This window comes from Pseudorasbora parva, chromosome 3, assembly GCF_024679245.1.
Source record: "Pseudorasbora parva isolate DD20220531a chromosome 3, ASM2467924v1, whole genome shotgun sequence".
Classification (NCBI taxonomy): Eukaryota; Metazoa; Chordata; class Actinopteri; order Cypriniformes; family Gobionidae; genus Pseudorasbora; species Pseudorasbora parva.
Window position 1 is genome coordinate 15,867,888 of NC_090174.1, and position 25,412 is coordinate 15,893,299.

At 37.4% G+C, this 25,412-nt stretch overlaps 1 protein-coding gene across 1 annotated transcript in view; it reads right to left on the reverse strand.

Moving 5' to 3' along the window:
* Positions 1–24,543, reverse strand: part of tprn (taperin) — a 35,149-nt gene extending 10,606 nt beyond the window's left edge. The window contains exon 1 of the mRNA XM_067437920.1: positions 22,267–24,543. Coding sequence (XP_067294021.1) covers positions 22,267–24,240 — 1,974 coding nt within the window. The 5' untranslated portion in view covers positions 24,241–24,543. The remainder of the gene's footprint in view (positions 1–22,266) is intronic.
* Positions 24,544–25,412: the final 869 nt, after the last annotated feature.

Consider the following 25,412-nt stretch of genomic DNA (forward strand, 5'->3'; position numbering starts at 1 on the left):
GGAATATTTGCCACTTTCTTCAGTTTAAGACGCTGAGCAAAGCTTGCTTGAAATGGGCCAAAGAAACGAACGATCTTGAATTAAATTGTTGTGGTATCGGATTATGAACATTAACCATGACTGTTGACATTTTTTTATCTGTGAGAAGGATATGTAAAGTCCTCAGGTCTTCTGAACAGCCTGGAACATAAGTGTGTCCCGGCGAGCAGCTTGTTTTGATGATTCGCTCCATTTCCGCCTGACAATGAACATGTTTGGACAGATGCAAATGTTGGGGGCGGGCATATAAATGATCCCCAACGTTTGCATCACAGTTGGCGTTATGTTGAGAAGCACTTTTTTTTCCCCATTGCGTTATGGATTCACAAGATTTACATAAGAAGTAGCAGGCAATGATGTTTGAGACTCACAGTATGTGATGTCCATGTTCTGAGCTCTTATTATTTCACCATGGCAAGGTTAATTACATTTTTAATTCTAGGGCACCTTTAATGTTTAGTCACCTTTATTTATATAGCGCTTTTTACCTTTTTTAAAACAGCTTCAGTGTTAAGCAGGAAAATAATGTATCAATGCGGGAAGATCTGTAATATTTGAAATTGTCCCCAACTGCGCAAGCCAGTTTACTCATAGATAAATATGTGCTATGCCATTTGAGTTCACATTGTGATTATATTATTGCCAAACGTATTGGGACAGCATTTCAAATCATTTAATTCAGGCTCTACGAACGAAGAGAACCCATGGATTTTCATGGCCGAGCAGCTGCATCCAAACCTTACATCACTAAGTGCAATGCATCACCACCACTGGACTCTAGTGAAAACGTGTTCTCTGGACTGACGAATCACGCTTCTCTGTCTGGCAATCCAGTGGATGAGTCTGGGTTTGGTGGTTGCCAGGAGAACGGCACTTGCCTGACTGCATTGTGCCAAGTGTAAAGTTTGGTGGAGGGGGAAGTATGGTATCGGGTAGTTTTACAGGGGTTGTAGCCCAAAACTTTTGCCAATATAGTGTATGCATTTGTGTTTTATGAATGAGATCATGGCTTAACCTGTGAAAAATTAGGGCTTTGTAGTTTTGCAGAAATCGTTGATAAAATATGAATGCGTGTGAAAACAGGCAAAAAGGAATTAAAAACTTGAGAAATGTGTCTTCGTTTTGAGAACTGAATAAATGTTTTGGGAAATTGTGCAAACTGAATCAGTTATAGTGTGTTAGCAATGGACAAAAACTTATTTTCAAGAATTTCCATAGTCAAGTGTAATTGCAATGAACAATCAATTAATCAGTCACATTAACCCTGCAAAATGCATGTTAAAGACTCCAAAGTGCATACTGCAGTGTAGCACCATTACTCCAAAAGTGGGGGTGCAACAACATTTTATGCACTTTATAAAAAAGGTTGTAAACATTACAATCTGCAAAGCTAACATATACTGCATTCTAAATTATGTATCATACATTAATGCATATCTTTTGTTAATGCACACATTTGTTCATCTTGGTTAATGTTAATTTTTTAAAATATTTTTGCCCATTGCTATCTGATGTTAATTCTTTCTAAATTATGTTACTTTATTTTAATATTAAAAATTAGAAATATAGGTACACTATGTAGAAATATTTAAAAAACATATTTTTTGTAGATGTTACTGTTTCGTTGTATCAGCCCAAGATGGTTCTAAACGAAAATGTTGCGAGAATTTATTCTTATGCTTTAGCTGATTCAACTTTCAGGCTCATCTGATAGATAAACTGCACGCTGATGTGGTTAATGTTGTGGTAATTTTAGCAAACGGCTTATTTTGTATATTCAGTTCCACAGTAATAAGTTAAAGAGGGCAAACTTTATCATTCAGCTGTGCATTTTAGACACTTTATGTTCTTGCTCTGTCCAATAAATGCACGTCCTTGAATAAGTGAGGTGTTCTAGCAAAGAGGTCAGGTAATGTCAATGTTATTAATATAAGAATATGAGCATACCTCGTTTACGTTACTAACTTACGTTAGTGATACTGATTTGACAAAATTGTTAAAAATGTACCTTTGCAGATGTTGAACCCAATTTTTACTGTCACAATGTACATTTAAAAATGCAATAAAATATATTTAAAATATTGTTTTTTTCCTCTATAAATGTATTATTGTTAATTTAGTATATTAATAATAAATAATAATAACGGTTTAATTTTTTTAAAATACAGACACAACTTTAAGTTCAGCAGAACTATCAGACCATAATTAACGAGATACGCTGTCCTTATTTGAACCAGGTTGAGACTTCATGTAAATACACACACACACACACACACACACACATTTCTAGGGGTTTCTCTCTGAATTACAACCTTTGGTTGGCAGCACACTGTGAAGCAGAAGCTGCCCAACAAATGCTGAAGCTCTTTGTCTGTATGATTGTGTGTGAGGGGAAAGATTGTTTCGGCCTCTCGTTGAAGTGTTTGGCAGACTGAGCAGATGCCTGATTAGAGCTAATCTGCTGCCAGGGTGTTTAATATTAGAAATCCCTCAGCACAGTACAGCTGGTAAGACCTACAAAACATAAACACGCACACACATATGGTTTCATAAGTGTGCGATGTGGGCGAACCAGTGTAATAGACGTGTATTTTTGCATGATCTAGGGGATTATAATATTTCAGACACACTTGAATCATTTCACTTGCACTATAGTGCTGCGAGAAATCCATTACTGTAATAGTAATACTCATTCATATTAATATTAACAACTGATTTGAATACAAAAATTTAAATTGCATTTTTTAATGAAAATAATTACATAATAATATTAACTTTTTAAATGTTTTGTTTTTATGTTTCTAAACATTTAAAATGTGGCTGTCATAAACATTTATTTTCAAAACATTATTTTATTTAAACATACACTAAATATTTAAGAACAGCTGAAAGCTGTTTTTCTTCAGAAACTTTCTTCCCTATTATGATATATACAGTGAGGAAAATATGTATCTGAACACCCTGCTATTTTGCAAGTTCTGCCACTTAGAAATCATGGAGGGGCCTGAAATTGTCATTTTAGGTGCATGTCCACTGTGAGAGACATAATCTAAAAAAAATCCAGAAATCACAATGTATGACTTTTAACTATTTATTTATACAGCAGCAAATAAGTATTTTAACACCTGAGAAAATCAATGATAGTATTTGGTACAGTAGCCTTTGTTTGCAATTACAGGGTTTCCTGTAGTTTTTCACCAGGTTTGCACACACTGCAGGAGGGATTTTGGCCGGTCATCCTGTCCCATGTGCAGAAAAACACCCCCAAAGCATGATGCTACCACCCCCATGCTTCACAGTAGGGATAGTGTACTTGGGATGGTACTCATCATTCTTCTTCCTCCAAACACATTTAGTGGAAATATGAACAAAAAGTTCTATTTTGGTCTCATCTGACCACATGACTTTCTCCCATGACTCCTCTGGATCATCCAAATGGTCATTGGCAAACTTAAGACGGGCCTGGGCATGTACTGGTTTAAGCAGGAGAACCTTCCGTGCCATGCATAAATTCAAACCATGACATCTTAGCGTATTACCAACAGTAACCTTGGAAAAGGTGGTCCCAGCTCTTTTCAGGCCATTGACCAGCTCTTCCCGTGTAGTTCTGGGCTGATTTCTCACTTTTCTCAGGATCATTGAGACCCCACGAGGTGAGATCTTGCATGAAGCCCCAGTATGAGGGAGACTGACAGTCATGTTTAGCTTCTTCCATTTTCTAATGATTGCTCCAACAGTGAACCTTTTTTCACCAAGCTGTTTGGCAATTTCCCCGTAGCCCTTCCCAGCCTTGTGGAGGTGTACAATTTTGTCTCTAGTGTCTTTGGACAGCTATTTGGTCTTGGCAATGTTAGTAGTTGGATTCTTACTGATTGTATGGGGTGGACAGGTGTCTTTATGCAGCTAACGACCTCAAACAGGTACATCTAATTTAGGATGATAAATGGAGTGGGTGTGGACATTTTAAAGGCAGACCAATAGGTCTTTGAGGGTCAGAATTATAGCTAATAGACAGGTGTTCAAATACTTATTTGCAGCTGTATTATACAAATAAATAGTTTCTAAAAAATCATATATTGTGATTTCTGGATTTATTTATTTTTTGATTATGTCTCTCACAGTGGACATGCACCTATGATGACAATGTCAGACAACTCCATGATTTCTAAGTGGGAAAACTTGCAAAATAGCAGGGTGTTCAAATATTTATTTTCCTCACGGTATATATGAAACAACAGGATTACAGTACTTAATTTTGTCCATCTGGAATTGAAAGGATTGTCGTCATTTGCTATTGCAGCAATCTCATGTGATTGGCAGGTTGTCCCGCCAGTAAACACAACATCAGAGAAGAGAAGTTGCTACAAGAGTGAGAGTAAGTTATTTTGATTGAAGATGATAAGCAAGGGTGCATCGGTTGATAATCACATTCTATGACTCGATTAGTAGTCACTAACAGAGGGACCTATCATACATCAAAGCGCAATGCGGTGCCAGTCAAGTGTTTTTTGCTAGTTTCAGCCCGACACGCTATCATTTTTTATGTCCTGCACCACGTTTGTATGCATTTATTTTTCACCCCTTTGTGCGCCCATGGGCGTGCTGTCTGAAAGTGAGGTTTATTTAGGCGCATTGTTAGTGTGTTACTATTTTGAGGCAACTGAAATAGACTGCGCCATTGACCAACAGAAAGTCAATGGCACACTATTTTATGTCTTATTTAAAGGGCACATTAGTAATATGCCTCTATAGGCAGAGTGACAACATGCATACACTTATTACACACACACAAACACAAGCACAAACACACACACACACACACACACACACACACACACACACACACGGTCACAAAGCAGCACACAAACATTTTTAAATATGAAAAATAAAAGGATTCCTCTCAGGAGAAGCGTGCAGTCTTTCCGCTCGCAATGTAAATAGCGAATCCGCTATGGCGCAAATGCAACTGGCTTTTAAAGGGAAATGAAGATTAGACTCTGACTGGTTTATTGCATGTATGGCCCATATTACACCATTACTAATTAAGAGACTAGGTACAACCCTTTCAGACCATGCACCAGGAACGCCAACCGTTTTTTTGCATAATTGAAAAGAAAAATAGGGTTCAGAGACGGTCTTTACAATTCGGAGACCCATTTCAAAGAAACAGTAGGAAAATGACCAGGCATTGAGAGCAAAGAAGTAAAAGATAGAGAACTTGTATTAAATAAGGGGTTTCATAGGAGTAAGTAATACAATAGCACTGTGTTCAAACGACACCAAGTGCTGACAGTCTTTCTTGCAGCCCACAGATATGATTTTATCAGCCACATGCAAGAGATATAAATATAGTCAAATTAAATAATTGGGGGGGGGGGGGGTGATACATCTTAATATGAAACAAAAAAAGCGTCAGTAGGTAGTGGTAAATCCTTGTTTTTAAAAGTGAGTCATTGAATAATTCAGTCAAATGATTTGTTCAAAATGGCTGATTCGTTCAGGGACAAAGTAAATGACTAGGTGTGTTCGACTTGGTGTATGACATCAAAGTACCGCAAGAACATATCAAAAGCATACAGAATGTTCAAACACCAACCGGTCTGTGCTACACTGTCATATACACCTACTCAAGTCAAGTCAACTGTATTTATATAGCGCATTTTACAATGCCTATTGTTTTAAAGCAGCTTTACAGCGTTAACAGGAAAATAATTTCAACAGAATTTGATTCGGCTATATAGCTGCTCTGGTGAAAATAGTGATGTCATCCAGCTCATTTCAATTTATTATATAGCGACAATATACTGGGCAAATCAGTAATTTAGTTGATATAGTTAATTTAGTTTAGTAATTTAATTTATTTGGATATTTAGTTGAAATTTTAATTTCCCCAACTGAGCAAGCCAAGCCAAAGGCGACAAAGCCGACTGTCTTAAAGAGTCATTGAATCTTTACAATAACAAAACATCACTGTGTTGCTCAGAGACACACAATTAATCTACTGTGGATTTGTTTTCTTTCGTGGAAAAAACGAAAACAAATTGTTTACAAAAATGTAAGCCACCTAATATTAACTTATTGTTTATTAAAACTGTTGTATAAAACTAATGTCACATTTTCAATTGTGCTGATATTCGGGAAAACAACTTGTTTTGCTCGTATGGTATTGCCTAAATGTTAAAAACAAAAACTCAAAAGGACATTTTTTGCTCCATATTTTGAATATTGGGGGCATTTTTATAAACGTTGTCCGCATTTTTGCCCCAAGCCTCAATCATTTCTAACCCTGCTGTGTTAAGTATTCATTAAAACGTCCTTAAGGAGTACAGTCAAACGAGAACCGAGAACCATGAAAATCATGTCTAAATACAGGGGTACAAGATTATAAATAAATAAATAAATAAACAAATAAAGAAAATGTGCAAAGATAAATCACTTATAAATACAGCAAAATAACCTCAGCTATTGTCAATTTTTGTTTTCAGTATAAATATAATTAATAGAGCATTTTGAAGGACAAACATTTCTAAACAACAGCATACATGTACCTTTTGTCAAAGTCAATAAAATATTATTTGGGACACACTAAACACAATTCACATATTAGTTAGAACAGATAATATGCAAATAGACACTGTGTTGAGGTCACATGTAGTTAAAACAAAGAGATGGAAATGGAAGAGATTTTATCACTTTATCTTGTCATGCCTGGTTTGGACACATGCCTGGCTTGGGTGTGCATACAAAATTAAAGGACAAAGCATTGCTTTGTTTGTGGAGAAGGATAATGTTTCTACATATTAGTCATAATATAAATGAATGGTATATGAGTAGGCCTGATGGAATCAAAAGTCAAATGCACAAACTATTTTTTCTTTTGCTTTAAATTTAAATAATATAATCAAGGGTGAGTAAACGTTCGTAAAGAACTACAGAGATAAGGGCCATAGGTAAGGAAACATCCTAAATAAAGTAGTTATAGTATCAAAATATCAAAACTGCTCTTTACCACAGAATAAAAAAAATCGAGGATGCGTAGCCAAAGGCCCGGAAGCCTGTTTCTATTTTGCATTTACAAATGTAATAGTTTTTTTTTTTTTTTTTCAAACTACATTTTTAGCATAACAAAGTGAAAAGTTCAATAGAAATATGTAAGTAATTAATTAATTGAAGAGAAAATATAAACAGGACTTAATAGGCTCCCTGTGGTTTTTCGTAAAAATAAAAGTTTGATGGTGTAATGTTAGAAAATTAACTAAATGAAGACAACCGTAAAATATCAGTATTGTACTTTTACAGTTGTAATGTAAAATAAAACTAACTATTGTATTCTTTTTCTTAAAGGGATAGTTCACCCAAAATGAAAATTCTGTCATCCTTTATTCACCCTCAAGTTGTTCCATACATTTCTTTCTTCTGCTAAACCCAAAGGAAGATATTTGGAAGGATGTTTGTAACCAAGCAGATCTCAGTAGCCATTGACTACCATAGTATTTTCCCCCCACTAGTAGCCAATGGCTGCCGAGATTTGCTTGGCTTGTGTACAGCAGGATAAACAAATGTATACAGGTTTGGAACAATTTGAGGGTGACTAAATTATTACCGAATTTTCATTTTTGGGTGAACTATCCCTTTAAATACACCGTAAAAAATGATTTTATGGCAAAGTAAACAAAACAGGAAAAATTATGCATATTTTGCTTAGAATAATCTTGTAAAAGTGAAAACTCTAGAGCAGGGGTCCCCAAACTACGGCCCGCACCCACATTTGGACCAGCCCTCTGAACAATGCCAGAGACATATTTTGAAAAATTAATTTTTAAAAAAGTATATCTGTATTTTATTATAAAGGTCGGCTTTCAAACTAAAATTTCCCTTAGTTGTTAACTATTACAATGTCCCTTAGTTATTAACTAAAATATTAACATAGTGCGGCTTAATTATTTGTTAGATTCACCCACCAATAGAATCGCACATTCAATAACGTTTCATCGTGATTGAGCAACTGTGCGCGAGCCAGCAAGAAAATTCAGCTTGCTATATCTGTGAGCAAACCTTTTCTCGTATGAAACTGATGAAAACTCTGATGAGATCAAGACTCACTGATGAACATTTGCATCAGATTTTAAGACTGGCTGTGACAGGAATGGGACCTGACATCGAACTTCTCACCAGCCAGAAGCAAGCCCACAGTTCACTCTGATTAACAATAGGCTATACATAAGCAAGGAAATGTTTCGATTGCAATAGCCTAGTAATGGATATTAAACATTTTTATTATGATAATTATGCTTTATTAAAAGGCTGTATATCTTTTGTAAAGTAATACTCATTTATCTGTATGGTGCATAACAAAATAATAAACTAAGCATAAATAAATATATTTAAAATCATAATAAAAACTCCACAATTATAATCACTCTGGCCCATGTATTTTTCTGTGACCGACCCGGCCCCCCCTTAAAGAAAGGAACAATAATGTGGCCCTTACAGAAAAAAGTTTGGGGACCCCTGCTCTAGAGTATTAAGCAAAATCTAAAACACGTACTCAATTTTTACTTGTAAATATTAGACATCCAACAGACACGTACATTTCACTTGTGACTTTCTGGCATACTTACACAAATTAATAAAGTACAATGAAGCTATTTAAAAAAAATCAAGTAAAATTTACGTCGTCTTGGAGCAAGGAAGCTGCGCATACACGTGGAAAGAACCCGCGACCGTTGAGGGCTTCTCCGATCTGCACTGCACGCAAGTCTTGTCCATGTCTCAACAGGTAAGCAATAAAAAGCATTATATAGTCGATTTTTAGATTTATTTTATTCAGTAAATGTAGTTTCATGCAATGGTTGTGCTGTTATCACCTAATTCTGTATATTTCAACAGTTTGAGTGTTGTAATGACGAGTATAACGTTAGCTTTTGTTAAGTTGAACAAATTAGTAGTTACAATGTGGACACGACTGAGTAAACCGAGAGAACAAATCCTTAATTCGTGGTCAGGATATATTTCTCATGTTGTGCATCACATGCTAGCATTATTGTGAGGAAATGGCGACGAGAACCGAAGTGAAAAGTAATGTTGTGAATGCAAATAATATTAAAATATTTGCTGTTTACTGAGTCTGATACTGAGTTGATCATAAGGGTTTAAATCTAAAATTGTTAAAAAATGTTTTGAAAAAATGTTTTTACATTTATAATTTTCTGAATTTGTATTTCAGGTTGTTTCAGTGTTTAGTTTTAAATGCTTTCAAAATGTTTTGATAGAGATTAAGATGCTATCTTAAACATTTAAACCTGAGTTAAGCATATACATGTTTCTGTATATGCTTATTTTTTATTTCTTGTCAATAAATTACCCTTAACTGCACATTGTCACAGTATTATTTTGTCACATTATAAAAGCATAATTTAATTTAATTTAAAATAACCAGCACTGCATAAAACAAGTAAAATTTATTCAAAGGATCAGTGATTTAAATTAATATAAAATATGGTAATAACCAGCACTTTTTAATGCATTTTACTTGTTTTCTACGGAGTCAATAGATTTACTTATTATATTAACTACATCAAATTTGTAAGTAAAAATTACTCATAAAAAATTACAGGCCAAGATATATGTACTTGTGCACTTTGTACATTTTACTCAGCTTAGTTAAGTAAATTTACTTAATTTCCTTCTACTTATTGTTTTTTTCAGTGTACTATATATATTTTTTATTTTACAGCAGAATATTACAAAAGTGGTGATGTTTTTGAATTTCAAAGTCATGTGGCACCTCTAAATGAACCCATTTGATTATTTGATTAATGACCTAGATATTTAGAACTTTTAGAATTTAGAACTTCCATTTAAATTTTGTGAGAATATTTGAGTAAAATGTTTACTTTACTTTATTTATTTATTTCCAGGTAAGAAATGTGTACATCACATGATAGATTAAAACTTAAAATTAGACTAACCTGTCAAAAACTGGCACACAAGGCACCAGATTATCCCCCATAATCAGCATAGAAAATGTAAAAACGTGTGCAGATTCCATTTGAGCCTAGATTTGATGCTCTCATTTATAAAACGGTTTGAAATATTAATCAGACCTAACATAAGCACTCATGAACAACACTGTCTAAAGGTGGCCTGTGGTTTGATAAATCATTGGCGAATATATGGCAGGAGGAGGGAAGGAAGTGTTTTGGAAACAAAAAGGCACAGATACCTAATTTAAGATTTCTAATGACAGGATAGAAAGCTGTGGTCTCTGTTGCTCAGCGACAAGAACCTTGGCTATTTTTAGAGGAAAGAGTAGAGGAGGAACTACAGCAAGAGCAAGAGAGCATGCAAACAGTGAAAAGACATGTATGCTATATTCTCAGAGGAAAACAGGCAGGAGAGACAGAGAAGGAAGATTCCTATCAACAGGCTTATCACAGAAAAGCAGGGCAGGAAACACGTGGCTGCCTGTATCATGACATACATAAGCACACGCAGTCATATCATTCTTTCTGTGATGACCTACAGTGGTCAGCTGGAATTTGAGAGCAGCTTGAGCTTATGGTCAAGATGTATTTTAATAAGATTTGCATTGACTATTTCAAGGCTGATTCTAAAGCAACAAATTACCATATGTGCAAACATCCCTGCTTGTCAGCACGAGCACAAATATTTCACACAAATGTTTGTCATTCAGTTTGTGTAATTTAAAAGAATATTCAAGGTTAAAATTAATTGAAGGAATTGGTAATCCATAAAATGAAACATAATTTACTTATTCAACCTCTTTATGTATTCCAATAGCTTTGTGTAAGGAACAGGCAGAAATGTATATTGTTAATAACATAAATGTTTGGTTTGTCAAATCTCATTCCTGTTCTAATTCAAATATGGCGGTTTTCAGCAGTTCTCTGACAAATGAGACAAGCGGCATTCTCGCATGTGTTACAAATGCTGTACTGTCTGAATATAAGGGAAAATTTATGACTTGAGAATAAACAATTATTTAACTTTTTTAAATATATTCTTTTTTTTTTTTTTTACTAAAAATCTACTTAAATACTACAAGTGAATTAACATTATAAATGTACAGAATGGATATTGATTTTAAGATTTTCGGGGGGAAAAAATATATTTAACCATGTTATCAAAATTATATTTTTTTATGGTTTTAAAGATTGTGAGTGTGATGACAGCAAAGGTAATCTAAATGTAAAAACAGTGGAAATAATAAGCAATAAAGCATACACAATAAAACTTTCAATATCACCCAATTTATGGTACGTTAACACCATGTAATTATGAGATTCCGACTTGTAAATTGCGTTATTACAGAACTCATAATTACAATTTGTAAACTCAGAACCAAGTGTTGGTAGCCTATACCTGACTGCAGAGACTAATTTTGCTGTTGATATTTTTGCCATCCAAACTCGAGATTCCGAGTCTGAGGATGTGTAACATAACCTTTCATTCTAATATTCTGATCAAGAAACATTTCTTACTATTATCAGTGTTAAAAAACAGTTGCTTATAGGGTTAGTTCACCTAAAAATTAAAATTCTGTCATTAATTACCCCCATGTCGTTCCAAACATACAAGACCTTCGTTTATTTTTGGAACACAAATGAAGATATTTGAGATGAAATCTGAGAGCTCGCTGACCCATCCATAGACAGCAATTTAGGGTGCGTTCACACTTGTAGTTCAGTTTGTTTGGTCCGGACCAAAAAACAAAAACAAAACATATAGTCCTGGTCCGCTTAGCATTCACACTGGCATTTTTAACAGCGAACCTAAAGTTACCGAAACAAAGGCATAGGTATAAAGTCACAACCTGATTGGTCGGCTTATGACATATTTTGTGACGGAGATTGCTTACCGAAAATTCAATTCAAAATTCAATTCAATTCAAAATTCAAATTCAACAATGCTGTGTGCTGGATTAAACATGATAATTTTATGCATGTACATATGGCATTATTTTTACCAGCTGAGAACTCACGAAGAGCCAATAAAATGTTCAAAACATTCAAAACCGCACCAGGATTTCCTCCGATGCAGAAACAAAGATCTGCTGCAAAAGAGACGGCAGTTCTGTCATCTGTACCGACTAATGGGCAACACATGCCCCTTGATGAGGAACCAGGTATGCTTTTTGTGCGTTTTTTCGAGCACTTTTTAAACATGCTCTTCAGAACAAATATTGATGAGGCACTTACCTCCTCATTGCTCCAGGTTTGCCCTCCATTCGCTTTAGATAATCCGATTTTTCCACGACATCAAATCAGCTGACTTGCAGCGTCGCATCTTGTGACATTACGTCCTGTTTTTGGTTCGTTTACATGTCGTTGGTCCGTGTTGCGTTCATATATCAATCGAACAGCACCAGAGTTCGTTTGGAAGTGGACCAAGAACCTTTTTTATATATATATAGGTCTTAGTCCGCTTGTTAGGTGCGCAACAGGGTTCGGATGGCAGCGTTCACATATGTTCAAATGAACCACACTAACCGAGCAATTGCATCAGGGTTTGTTTTAATCCAACAAAACATGACAAGTGTGAACTAAATTAATACTTTCGAGGTCCAGAAAAGTAAAGACATCATTAAAATTGTCCACATCAGTGGTTCAATCTTAAATTTATACAGTGACAAGAATACTTTTTGTGCGCAAAAAAACAAACATAACTTTATTCAACAATTTCTTCTAGTCTGCGTCAGACACTCTTAGTACATAAACAGTTAAGCGCATGCATCGTTGTGCTTGTGTGAACAGCGTCAGCCAATGGTAAGCCTGCGTACTGGAAGCGCTACACTGTTTACACTGCATCAACAGCACAAGAGTCTGACACAGGCTAGAAGTTGAATAAAGTCATTATTTTGTTTCTTTCACATGGGCAAATTTAACAATGTCTTCACTAGCTTTCTGGGCCTTGAAAGTATCCATTAAATAGCTGTCTATGGAGGAGTCAGAGAGCTTCGGATTTCATCTAAAATATCTTCATTTGTGTTCTGAAGATGATCAAAGGTTTTACAGGTTTGGAACGACATGGGGGTGAGTAATTAATGACCGAATTTCTATTTTTTATAACCCTTTAATATTTTTATGGAAAACATACTACATATTTCTAGGATTTTTTGATGAATAGAAACAGTATTTATATGAAATAGAAATCTTAGTAATAATATAAATGTCTTTACTGTCACTTTTGACCAATTTCACTCTTTGCTACTACAAGTAAAAAAGAACACATTACATTATTCAAAATGTGCTCCATAGAAAAACTAATAGCATATGGGATTTAAATAACAGGAAGGTGAGTAAATAATGACATCATTTTTCATTTTCTAAATTGTTTCTAAATAATGAGACTGTTGAAACACTCTCACATTCACGTCAACTATAACTTTCTCTCTCTCACTTCAGCTCTCCATGATGCTGTCTCTCACACACATGCTGGAGTGACTCTTGAATTAAACATGACAGTGACAGTGGCGCTTTGCAGCCTGAATTCTAATTACATTGACTCTATTGTAGACACTGCGGCCATGTGACGGGCGCACACACACACTCTCTCGCACACAGAAGGGGTCCATATGGGATTACACAATGGCGTCAAGACTGGAGGACACATCACTAAATTATCTGAACTTCAAAGTCCAAACACAACAACGCATACCAAAGGCAAAGTAAACACACAAATACACAGCTGCTGAAGAGACAGTGTCTGTCTGTAAGGAGAACTTCCTGGAGGACACCAGTAAGGTTAAGAGAGGAGAGACAAGGGGGAGGGGGAGAAACAGAGGAAGTGAGGATAAGGACAGACACAGAGGTGTGGTGCATGATGGAGGAGACGGCATTCTGGCTGGTCAATAATTAAACATGGTGGACTTTCACACTCAAAGCAGGACATACAGGAGAAGAGGAGGGTTTCCATCTACCTCCTTGTGTGTTTGTAAGGCACACATCATAAAATTAGACATTTGACAGACAGAAATACATTTTGCAAGCTAAAAGAATGCAAGGATCTGAGGTGTAGCCTCTCATATGGAAGGGAAATGATGGATTAGTTAACAGAAGAGGAGAATAAAAGTTGACCATACAAAAATGTGTCTGAAAGTATAGGTCCATTACAAATAAGATATACTATATATGTTTCTTCCCTTAAATATTCAACAAGTATACACAAAAAAGAAAAAAAAAGAAAGAAAGAAAGAAATTGCTGGGTTATTTTTTCTACCCAAATGCTGGGTTGAGCCTGTTGTTATTTTTTTTAGGTAGTTTTTTTGTTACCGAGCCATTTGGTTTGTGGCTGGTCAATATCACAGACAGCTGAAACAATATAATATATATTATGCAGGGTTACATGTGGAAAATAGAAGAAAACTAATGGAGAAAGAGGAACATGAACTGGAGAATTTTCTTAGTGATAAGTCTTTACTCAGTTTGTAGCATATTATGAGATGTTGCAACTATAATTCTTCACCATCAGCATTAACAAGTGTATGTCCATCAACAAACCCATGTGTATATTTCCATGCTGTTCATGCATACTGAGCTTTTTACACTGTTAAAGACTTGGATTCCCATCCTAAACATAGACAAAGTTTCAAAAACTAAGTTGGACGTTTGATGGAGTATTTCTGTCAAAAATACTCCTTCCGGTTTCTCACAAGTTTCGGAGAGTTTTTTTTCGAGTATGGGTCCGCTTGACGTCGATAGAGCGGAAGGTCCTTGTATGGGCCTTACATGCTCTTCTCCCGGAAGGGTGCACGTGACTATGCATGTCGCCCATAAACACTGCTCTCAGGTGCAGCAGATTCACTCGTCCGTGCAACACATCTGTCGCGCCGCACCCTACTTTATTCCTATGGTTGACATCAAGCGACTCCAACGCTTCAGCACAGCATTCCGGGAAGGCAGCGCTGCATTTGAACCAATTTGAACGCAGAAATGACGGGAAGCTTCACAACATTGGTTCAGTCGTGTCGCAAAAGTGGATCTCCACGGTCACTGCTGTCACAGGACAACACGAAATCAACAGTTACCAAAGAAGTGTGTTTTTGACGGAGCGGTTCCAGCGATAAAGGTTCGGTCCTGCTTTGGAAACAGGCGGTGAGTAAAACTGCTTCAAATGTCTATGTTGTTGGCTATCGTCGCGTAAGTAAACATCAGTAAACAACACGATCGTGTATAACGTTAGTTAATTTATCAATGGAGCATGCGATCTATTGTGTGTGTTTAAATACATTTGTTTAGCTGACCAATATAGGTGTCAATTTGTTTATTGTAAAACCACCCAAACATAAACCTAGCGTTCTCACAAAGCGTGCTTCGTCATTCAAATGCGCTAACGGTTACTCCACTGTTGTTCTATGTATAACGTTACACTAGTCTGATGTGCAAAACCGCTTTGCTTGCTACTGCTAAGGTTTAGTCGCATACAATAGTCCATAGACTGAATCATGTCCTCATAAACTGTGAGTAAACACACACAAATGTTGACTAAATACAGAACATACAGTACAGACGGATGTCCTGCTGTTGTTGTTGCTCCTGTTCAATTTATTTCAGCCTCTGGATTCTGATTCTGGATCATATCTGTATTAGTTAAATTTGGGTAGCGTTTTCTTCTTCCACGCTTCTTATCCAAAGAGGACGTCACCTCTTTGTGTGCGCTCGTCATTCTTTAGCTCCGCCCACACGATACGCCTCCAGGCGCTCGGTTTTTTTCGGAAAGACTCGGTACAGCCCATATTTCTTTTATAAATATAATAAAACTAAAGAATTTTCGGAGATATGAAGGATGCAATACTACTGGTACTCAAGATTGACATGAGATTGACTGAAACTGAGTGTGTCCCCCCCCCCCCCCCCCCCCATACTCATCCTTTGGAAGTGTATGCACATAGAAAAAACAGCATCTTCTCAACATGTACCAGCAAAACGTACCAAGCCGATGCAGACTATAGGTTGGCATTATGCAAATTTCTTACACTGTTACATAAATGTTACAGAAATAAGACTGAAATTACTGATGACTCGTTTCAGCAGTTCAGAAATGGTTCTTTCATTTAAGGGACAATAACTTTATTCATTGTGCACTTTGATCTTTTAAAACCGCAAAACTTTTACATTCACAGACATCTACATACTTTAAGAAAGATAATATCAGAAAAAGTATAATAGGTGCACTTTAATTTGAAGACGGTGGCCTTTATTCTTTGCATGCTGAAACTTTTGCCTCCAAAAAAAAGTAATCTTGGTGGATGTCTAAGAACAAACCTCACTAGTGGATTACACTGCTCAGTTCATATGGATTACATTTATAATGTCTCAATGAACTTCTTGAAGCTTGACAGTTTTGCTGGACTGGACTTATTATTAATAAAAATAACTTAATTTGTCTTTCAAAAATTAATACAAATTTATGGACTAAGAAAGATGAGGGTGAGTAAATGATGACAACATTTTGATTTTTGCCTTAAATCCCTTAAATGCCTTAAAAAGTGAACTTAAACCTCTCCTGAAAAATCCTCTCCTCTTTGATAAATGAACTTAAACCAGCCTCAAAATTTGAAAAGTGTTATGCTAACATATATTATGGGAATTGTGGCAAAGGCTAACACTTAAGGAAAGTAAAATATCTAACCCTAATCATGTATGAGAAGTGATAACAGTACTACATAACTACTTGGGAATTATACAAGATCTCCAAGTAAATAATACACTAATAAAACCACTCTCAACAACCTCAAAGAAAAAAACAGAGATAGTAAGCCTAGAGTGTACTGACAGACGTGAGGACCTGAGTAAAGCCCCGCACACTTTCTAAAGCTGGGCAATGTAAAATTAAACCTTCAGTAGTTCAATAAAATCCCTCAATCTTCAAGCGCTTCAGAATGAGCAGCAGAGACATAAAAGCTAATATTAAACCATGACGAAAGTCCTCTGACCTATTCTACCTCAGGCTTTTAACTTTTTAGAAACACGCTATAAATATGAGCATTTTCATGTTCAGATCAAAGATATACTTATTAAGGCTCCGCATTTAATCAGATTTGGGTTTTGTCTGTTATTGCAGAGACATCGACTTTATTTTTTCAACAAATTGTTCTGATTGGTTGAAAAAGTCAGACCTTTTGCCATCAGTCTGAAGGTCTGGCTACACGAGGTCAAAAGTGACCGTGTTACCCAAAGTTTACCCAAACATTCTTCAACTCTCGCTGACCGTTAAAAAACGCTGAGCGCTCAGCGTGAAATAAATGCTCAGCACCTCATCACTCTGCTGGTGATTTAAAACTGCTGTGCTCCCATTGAAAACAACTGAAAAAAATACACTAGCCTCTGAAAAAAAATGCTTCAGTGGACACACGGCCAAATTATAGTATTCTTCTGTGGTATTGATTTACATATTAGTACCTTTTAGGTTTTGTACCTTAGGGTACCGCCCCAGGGACAGCAATGTACCTTTCTTTTTGTCAGTGTAGGGCTGCTTGATTATGACAATTATTTTGGTCAATATTTTAATCATAATTTTTTTAAACAAATTAGGAGTGGGGCATATATGAGTAATTTATTTAATGATAGCTATATTTAAGTATTTGCTGGAAATCATTTCGCTATGGTATACCAACGCAATTTAAGGTACTAATACGCACTCTTAAAGTACTCATATCAACCTTTTAAGGTACTAATATGTACCATGAGTGAGGTACCGCCCCAGTGACAGCACTGTAACTTTTTTTTCTGAGAGTGTATACTAGCTATAAATGTTCACTGTACGCTGACTTTGAAGCAATCTGTGTTGTAAAAAGCGTTATATAAATTAAGCTGACTTGAATTGACTGACTTGAACTCTTTAGACATTGTCAAACAAATTGATATTTTATTATTCCTCAAATTTTGTTACTTTGTGCTATACCATAATTAATCTAAAACCACTCGTTTTCTTGTTTTAATTATAATATCACATGCTAACAATGGTTAGGCACAGACTTCTGTAGATGTGTTCTTGAACTAAATCACTCTCATTGTTTTACTCTCAATAGGGGTGTAACCTCAAGGCACAAGCAAAACTAAAGGTCATAACATAATCACGATTATCCAACACAACAACAGGATTCAGTCAAGCCCTGGAGCATAATGAGCCGACCCTGGGCAGACAATATGCTAAGAGCATTGGTGAGATTTTAGCCCAACCCCCTCAACCTCAGCTCATAAAGACCCCAAGAGAAAAGACAAGAAGAATCAATCAATCATTCTAGGGTAATTTTGTTGGGGAGTACCTCTGCATAATTTTTTTTCTATTTATTATGAGTGTTTTTTGCAATCCATTCTTTTAGCGCTGAAAATTTGGGAAAAAAAGTGACAAATGTGTGTGTTCCGTTCACCCTTGGATACACTTTACAAGAGCCAACTCACCTCTTTTAGTAAACAAAAATTTGTTGTTTTGTCTTTCCACTTGGGGTCTTATACGACACATTACCACTATTTTTGGCCCATTCAATATGACTATAAAATAATATTTTTATTGTTATTATTATTATTGAATATAAATATGAAAAAATATTGTTCTACTATTGTACTGTGAGATAAAATAATTATTATTTAATTTTAAAAAAAAGTAAAATTAAGATACTAATATTTACACTTTCATATCATTAAACCAAGATTTTTTAAATGGTTTCTTAAGGAGTGGTGCTTGCCAAAGTAAAAAAAAAAATCCTAGAAGAAAATAATTAACACATATCCAATCAACCACAGCATAACAATAACCAAGCAAGTCCTTGGCAACAGCAAAGCAACAATCTAGTCACCACTTATAAAACATTAACTGCATAGCATCACCTTAGCAACCACCCAAAAACATCCTAGCAACCACTACCAACATTACCACCCTGAAAACCACAACATCCTAGCATTGTGGCATTGCGTTTTGCATGGGAAACCAATTAGTTTCTTTAGTAACGTAAACATTCATTTGAAGAAAAAAAAACGTGGTAAAAAAAATACAAAAAGTCTAACACAGCCCTGGTCTCAAGACCTTGAAGAGCTTTTGGAGTAAGTAGGCCATAAAGACTCCCCTCTCAGTGCAGCAGAAATAAAGACCCACAGAGAGAGAGAGAAAAAGAGCAAGATCGAGATTGACACAGTAAATTCCTAACAAATGACATGCCCTTGATGTTGTCATAATCGCTGTGTCCCTGTCTAAGCTCCGAACCAGGAAAAACTTCAGTGAAAGCTCTAAAACCCAACTAAACAAAGGTGTGGTGTGAGCCAATCCTCAGTCACTAACATCACTAAAAAACACAACAGAGAGAGAACAAAAGCAGCATATAACCTAACCTAACCCCACCTGGGCATGGCCAACTGGATGCTTCACTAAGGAGAGGCAACAACACTGTTAGTTACATGAGATCAAACATTTCTGTCAATGATCAACTTGGCATAATTGAATTCAAATGTTCACCAAAAACTGACGACCTGAAGTGTACAAAAGTGCCCACAAATGCATTTCATGAAGTTCAAGAAAATGTGAGTGATGGTAACTTATGTCTGAGCCTTGTATAGGATGATTTTAAGCCGGTTCACACCAAGCTCAATAACTATTAAGATAACTATAACGATAATTATACTAGTGTCAAGCTGAACATTCTATTTCTGCACGCTGCAGTTATGTAGTCTGCCACTTTAAATGCTTGTTTTTAAGGAGTTTTCACACGACATGCTCTTAAATTCAACAGAATAATGCAAAAGAATGAAACAGAAAAGTTTAAAGAAAGTGTATGTAAGATTGTGGCCAAAACTGGTACTGCAATCACTTTCAAATGACTGTAGAGCGGTGTATCCCCTTTCCCCCTCCCCCCTTACTCAGGGTTGCCAGATAGGCTGCAGGGTCACACAGGAACATTTGTAGCTGCAACTGTGTTAACTAGAGCAGAGCTGGCAACCCGAACGCCGAAACACTACTGATTCGTGATTGGTCGATAGGTGGAGGGTGGCGCTTCAGGGCAAAAACACAACATGTCAACATCAACATCAGTTGAGGGCTGCAACAACAACTTTTAAATGAGTTTTTTAAATTAACATGATTTCTTAATGTTTAGTGACATATCAGGGCCATTTTATGATTAATTGAAATACAATTCTTAAAATACAGTTCCTTTAACTACATTTCGCATTATAATTTGTCTTAAAACGCATGGGGTGCAAGACTTAATTACAAAACTAGCCATCAAAGTACACAAACAAATATCTATGCATAATGAATGAAAACCTTAACAAGAATGTCAGACAGCCATTTTTTAATATATTCTCTATAATTGACTAAATCAAACAACTGGAATCATTCCTACTTTGAATACATTCTGTGGATCTAAGCCTAGTTTGCTAAACCTAGTTGACAGCACCACTGCGTAGAGGAAGTGAAACAGATCATTTGTGCTTGTTTGGTTTCCTGTTTTGAGATCGATTTTGACTGTGAATGGAAGCATGTTATGTAATAAGTCAAACAAATCTGAAGCACGGCTTTGTAAAGTTTCAAATATGGATAGATATCAGTTCTATCAATACAAATCCTAACTATGTAGATATATTTCTTGACAGTAATAAGATGCCAAAAAACAAATAGAAGAAAATAACATTTCCAACCAACCACAGCATAAAGTAATGCCCTAGCAGCCAGTCAACACCTTAAGAACTACATAGCAATGCCTTAGCAAACAGGCATAAGTCCTTAACAACTGCAACACAAAAATCTAGTCACCACTTATAACACCTTATAACTGGCATAATATAGCATCTCCCTAGCAACCACCCCAAAACAGCAACCACTACCAACATTAATGCCCTGAAAACAACATCCTCGCATTGTGGCATCACGTTTTGCATGGCAAACCAATTACAGTTTGTTTAGTAATGTAAAAATGTATTTGAAAAAAAAAATGCAAACAAATGTAACAGCCCTGGCCTCGAGACCTTGAAGAGCTTTTGGGGTAAGTAGGCCATAAAGACTCCTCTCTCAGTGCAGCAGAAATAAAATTACAAAAACAAATACATCAACTGTCACAGTTTAGATAAATGCACATGTGCCAACATAGTTTTTGACGGGGAGAATAAACAGGTTCTCTAAAGTTTACAGTTTCGCATTCCCTTCAGGATTCACTAACAAATCTACGAGACCTTTATTATATCTCACTAAATCCTAGACTTGACTCAGAACAGAACACATGACTCTTTTTTCCACCATAAATCACCTGACCTCCTCCGGCAAGTTCTTTATGACTCTTTACATTTGGTTATGAATTAAAGTCACAATGTGAGCACATACTACGGGCTGTTTCTGACATGGCATATTATGTATTATTTATTTGCATATTTACATTTTATATTTTTATATTGTTTGCTAAGTTTGAATTGTTTGGTGTTGCTTATGTGTCCAAATTACTGTTTCACTGTACAGAATCTCCCTCAGTAACTAGTTTTGACTGATCTAGCAGGAAGTATCTCAATGTAACTGCACGTGGCAGCTTGAACACCTCAAAATCCACAAGTTTACAAAATATGTGTGGAACAACTTAACAGCATTCCAAAGGACAGATCCAAATACTCTGTTTAAAGTTTCCATTTGATCAGGCTGGCAGGTTAGTGACCTTCAAGTACAAGAAAACCCAATAAAGTACAGAAATATGATAACATCTTGAATGGTGCTGTGGTAAAGAATAATGAACCTTTGAGCAGGTCATAAACAGCCAACAACTATGTCTGGGAAAAAACATCCTCAAAGCCTTTTTTTAAACATTTGTGTGTAGTTTCAAACCTAAAATCATATTAAGAACATAAAAACTGATTTTACACTTTCTTTGATTGTATACATTTTTCTAAAATGATTCATTCACTCAAAATGGAAAGTTCTGATATTATTTACTCACCCACACATAGTGCCAAATCCCATGTGACTTTTTTTTGTCTTTAGTGGAACACAAAAGAGGATATTAGGCGGAATAAAAATAAATGTTGACTGAGGGTGCCTAATATTTCCTTGTGTTCCCCACATAATAAAGAAACTGATACAGGTTTAGAATGAGTGAAATGAGGGCGAGTAAATTTGTTTTTGGGTGAATTTGCATTTTAAGCCTCTTCTCAAAGACATAACATTTCTTTGATAAATGTCTAGTGAGTGAAGCCTCGTCGGATATTATGCTAAATATGATAATCCATTTACCTTTTTTCCTGTTGAGCCAGTCTTCGAGAGGCAGGATCGCCCAAGGGAAAGGTAGCCTCCAATGACCTCTATCTCTTCTGCAGCAGGGTAACGCTTTTTAATCAGGGTGCCCAGATGGGCATAAGGGGCTTGTGGCGTGCTCGGAGATTCAGTGACAACCTCCGGGGTCTCAGTAGGGCCAGACGGGGCCTCGGGCCTCCGTTTTGGGACAACTGTAAATGTATTCCCTTTGCGCCTCTGCACTGCAGGGCTCAGGACGGGCGGCATGGGCTCCACGACTACGTCGTCGATGTTCGTGATAGGCAGCTTATCAACTGGAGGCTCCTCCAGAGGTGAGGCTGATTTGAAAGGTGAGCCACTTGAGGGTGAAGAAGCTGGGTCTGGGGAGGTGGGTGTGGCAGGTGGGGTATGTTGTGGAGACACTGTTTTGGCTTCTACGGTCACATTTACAGTGAGCTTTGGTCCGGGCGTGAAAGAATTAGGCAAAGGGGTTGGCACAGCGGGTTCTGAAGCTGCCACACCCACCAGGGGTCGTGGGGATGGGGGGGAAAGCACAGGGCTGGATGGGGCAGTACTGCCAGGTGATGAGATGGCCGCACGACTCTTGGGAATGACGGTGAAGGAGTTGCGAGACTGCAGACGCAAGTTGGCGAGCGCACGGGCCTGTAGATCACCGGCAGGAAGGAGAGAAAGATCCGGGCGAGGGGACGGACGGATCTCAAAGCTGGGCGATAAGGGGGGTGACGTGGGGCTAGGAGTACTGTCGGCACGGGCACGGTGGCTCTCCGGAGAGCATGGCACCTTGGCTTTAGAGGCCCCATCTGTGCTGTCCCAGTCCCGTTCTCTAACAGGCTTGGACGGGGACATCTCATTGTCCTCCTTGGGATACACAGTGACACTTCGTCCCCCACTCCCATCAAAACGTCTACGTGCAGAAGAAACTAACTGAGGGGACCCAGAAACAGGCGTACTGCTCCCTGAGTCACAGGGAGAGGCAAGATTATTGATTACGGTAGACTGAGCGTTTTGGAAGACTTTGCTGCGTGGAGAGCCGGCTTGCGGAGACACTGGACATTTTGGCACCACATCTGGCTTGGGTCTGGAGCTTGGCCTGACAGGAGTAGGGTCCAAGTCCAGGAGGTTTTCTGTGCTGCGTGACTTGGGTTGCAATTTGCCGTAATTCCTGTCAAATTTCTGTAGCATGCGACTCACCCTCCCTTGCCCCTCCAGCGGAGCGGAACCCGGTCGTCCCAGCGTGCTGAGGTTTTCCTCGCTTTTACTAAGCGCAGTATCGTAAATGACCACTTCCTTTGCGTGTATCTCCGTAACCGGGCTACCTCTTTGATCTAAAAGGTCATTGAGAGAGCTATACCCGCTCACCGTGCCGTTCTGCTGCAGTTTCGATGCGTGCTTCAAACTACATCCTTCCGGAAAGTACTCAGGGTCGGATTCAATGATGATGATATTCTCAGCGCGTATAGTCCGTATCCCGGGAACGCAGCCATATAACTCGAGGATGTGCTGAACGGGTCGAGCGGCGTTCTCTTGGCTCTGACGCTTCTTGCGTTCTTTCTCTAGTTTAATGAATGGGTTTTCCTGCAGCGGACCTATGCTCTCTTGCAGCACCAGGCTCTCTTGCGCTCCGTTGTCTCTAGCTGTTCTCTCCTCCGAGTCGTACGGGTCCGCGGATGGCCAGTGCTCTTTTGTTTTCACCGGTGACAGATCCGGGCTTTTGGTCGCGCGATTTGCAGCAGTAATGGTATAGCTCCTGCTAGAATGTCCGCTGGTAATATCATCCTTGCTTTTGCCGGCCGTTACCTCACCGTTTAGTCGAGATGCAACGGACTCGGCACCTGCTCCGGACCCGCCGCCCTTCGCCTTCCTCCGCTCAAGGATCTCGCGTTTCCAGGCCGGCATCCTCGGGCTCTCCTGTCCTGGCTCTTGGCGGAGAAGGCGAAGATCCCCGCCTGACATTATGGGAGAAGCGGGGTTTGTGGGGTAATGTGTGAAACAGAATAATCTCTCGCTGTACCTGCAGCTCCTCTTCTTATTCGTCCTCGTACATCATTGCAGCCGCGACAATGTATCCTGCATGATGATGATGTGCCCGTCTACCGACACGACCCCGCCCTCGGAAAGTGACGTCACCCTTTCGTCTCAGGGTGGACACCTCATTTGGTCATTTTGACTTGAGGCACACCTTTTGTTTTAACATATGCCCCACCCACCTACCCTCTACTATTGTGAAGGAAGCCATGTCAGTCAAACATAGCGAGACCCGCCCATTTAATAGTGTTAACCCTTTAAGCATTATTTCAGAAATATATGTTATGAATGGACAAACTGCAATCTCTTTTGAGCAATTATTGTAGGCTGCGAAATATAAGTGAAAAATAAAATATGTAGCTATTCCATGTGTGTTTTTGCGCACTTGGTCAATACAACTAATTTTGATTCTTACAATTTATCTATTTTTCTATTTATTATAAATAATATCTAAACTAAAAATAATTATTTACATTTATGCATTTAGCAGACGGTTTTATCCAAAGCGACTTGCAACTGAGGAGTACAGGAAACGATATGTCATGAAGAGAGGCGAAGAAACACAAAAAGTGCCCTAAATACAAAGATTTGGATATTACTCAGAGTAGCAAAAACTAGAATAGGGAGGGAAAGAAAAAAATTGAGGAGGACGAGCTTTTTTTTTTTTTTTTTTTATAAGAATGCTACTGTTTTCGAAACATTTTTTTTTTTTATTTACTTAAAATGGTTGGTTAAATAAATGTAATAAAAATTACAAGTGTCTTGGCCTACAACTATAGTGCTTTTTATAATCCAGTTTTAAGATTAAACGGAATTTAAATAAAGATTATAGCAAGACACCATAACTACACCGTGTCAAGTTATTTATAGACTACGTTATCCAAATATATCTGTAGCCTGTTATGCACCTGGGCTGTGAATGACCTCAAAATCATTTTAAAGACAGGACAGGAAAACATGTTGATTTAAGATATGGGTGTGTGACTTTTAATACAATTGTTGCCATTTAAATCCACAATGGGTTGCAATAAGCACTGCATGTCCAGTGAGGAAAATCATTATTTTAAAAAGCCTAATATATGTTAAATTATTTTATGCTA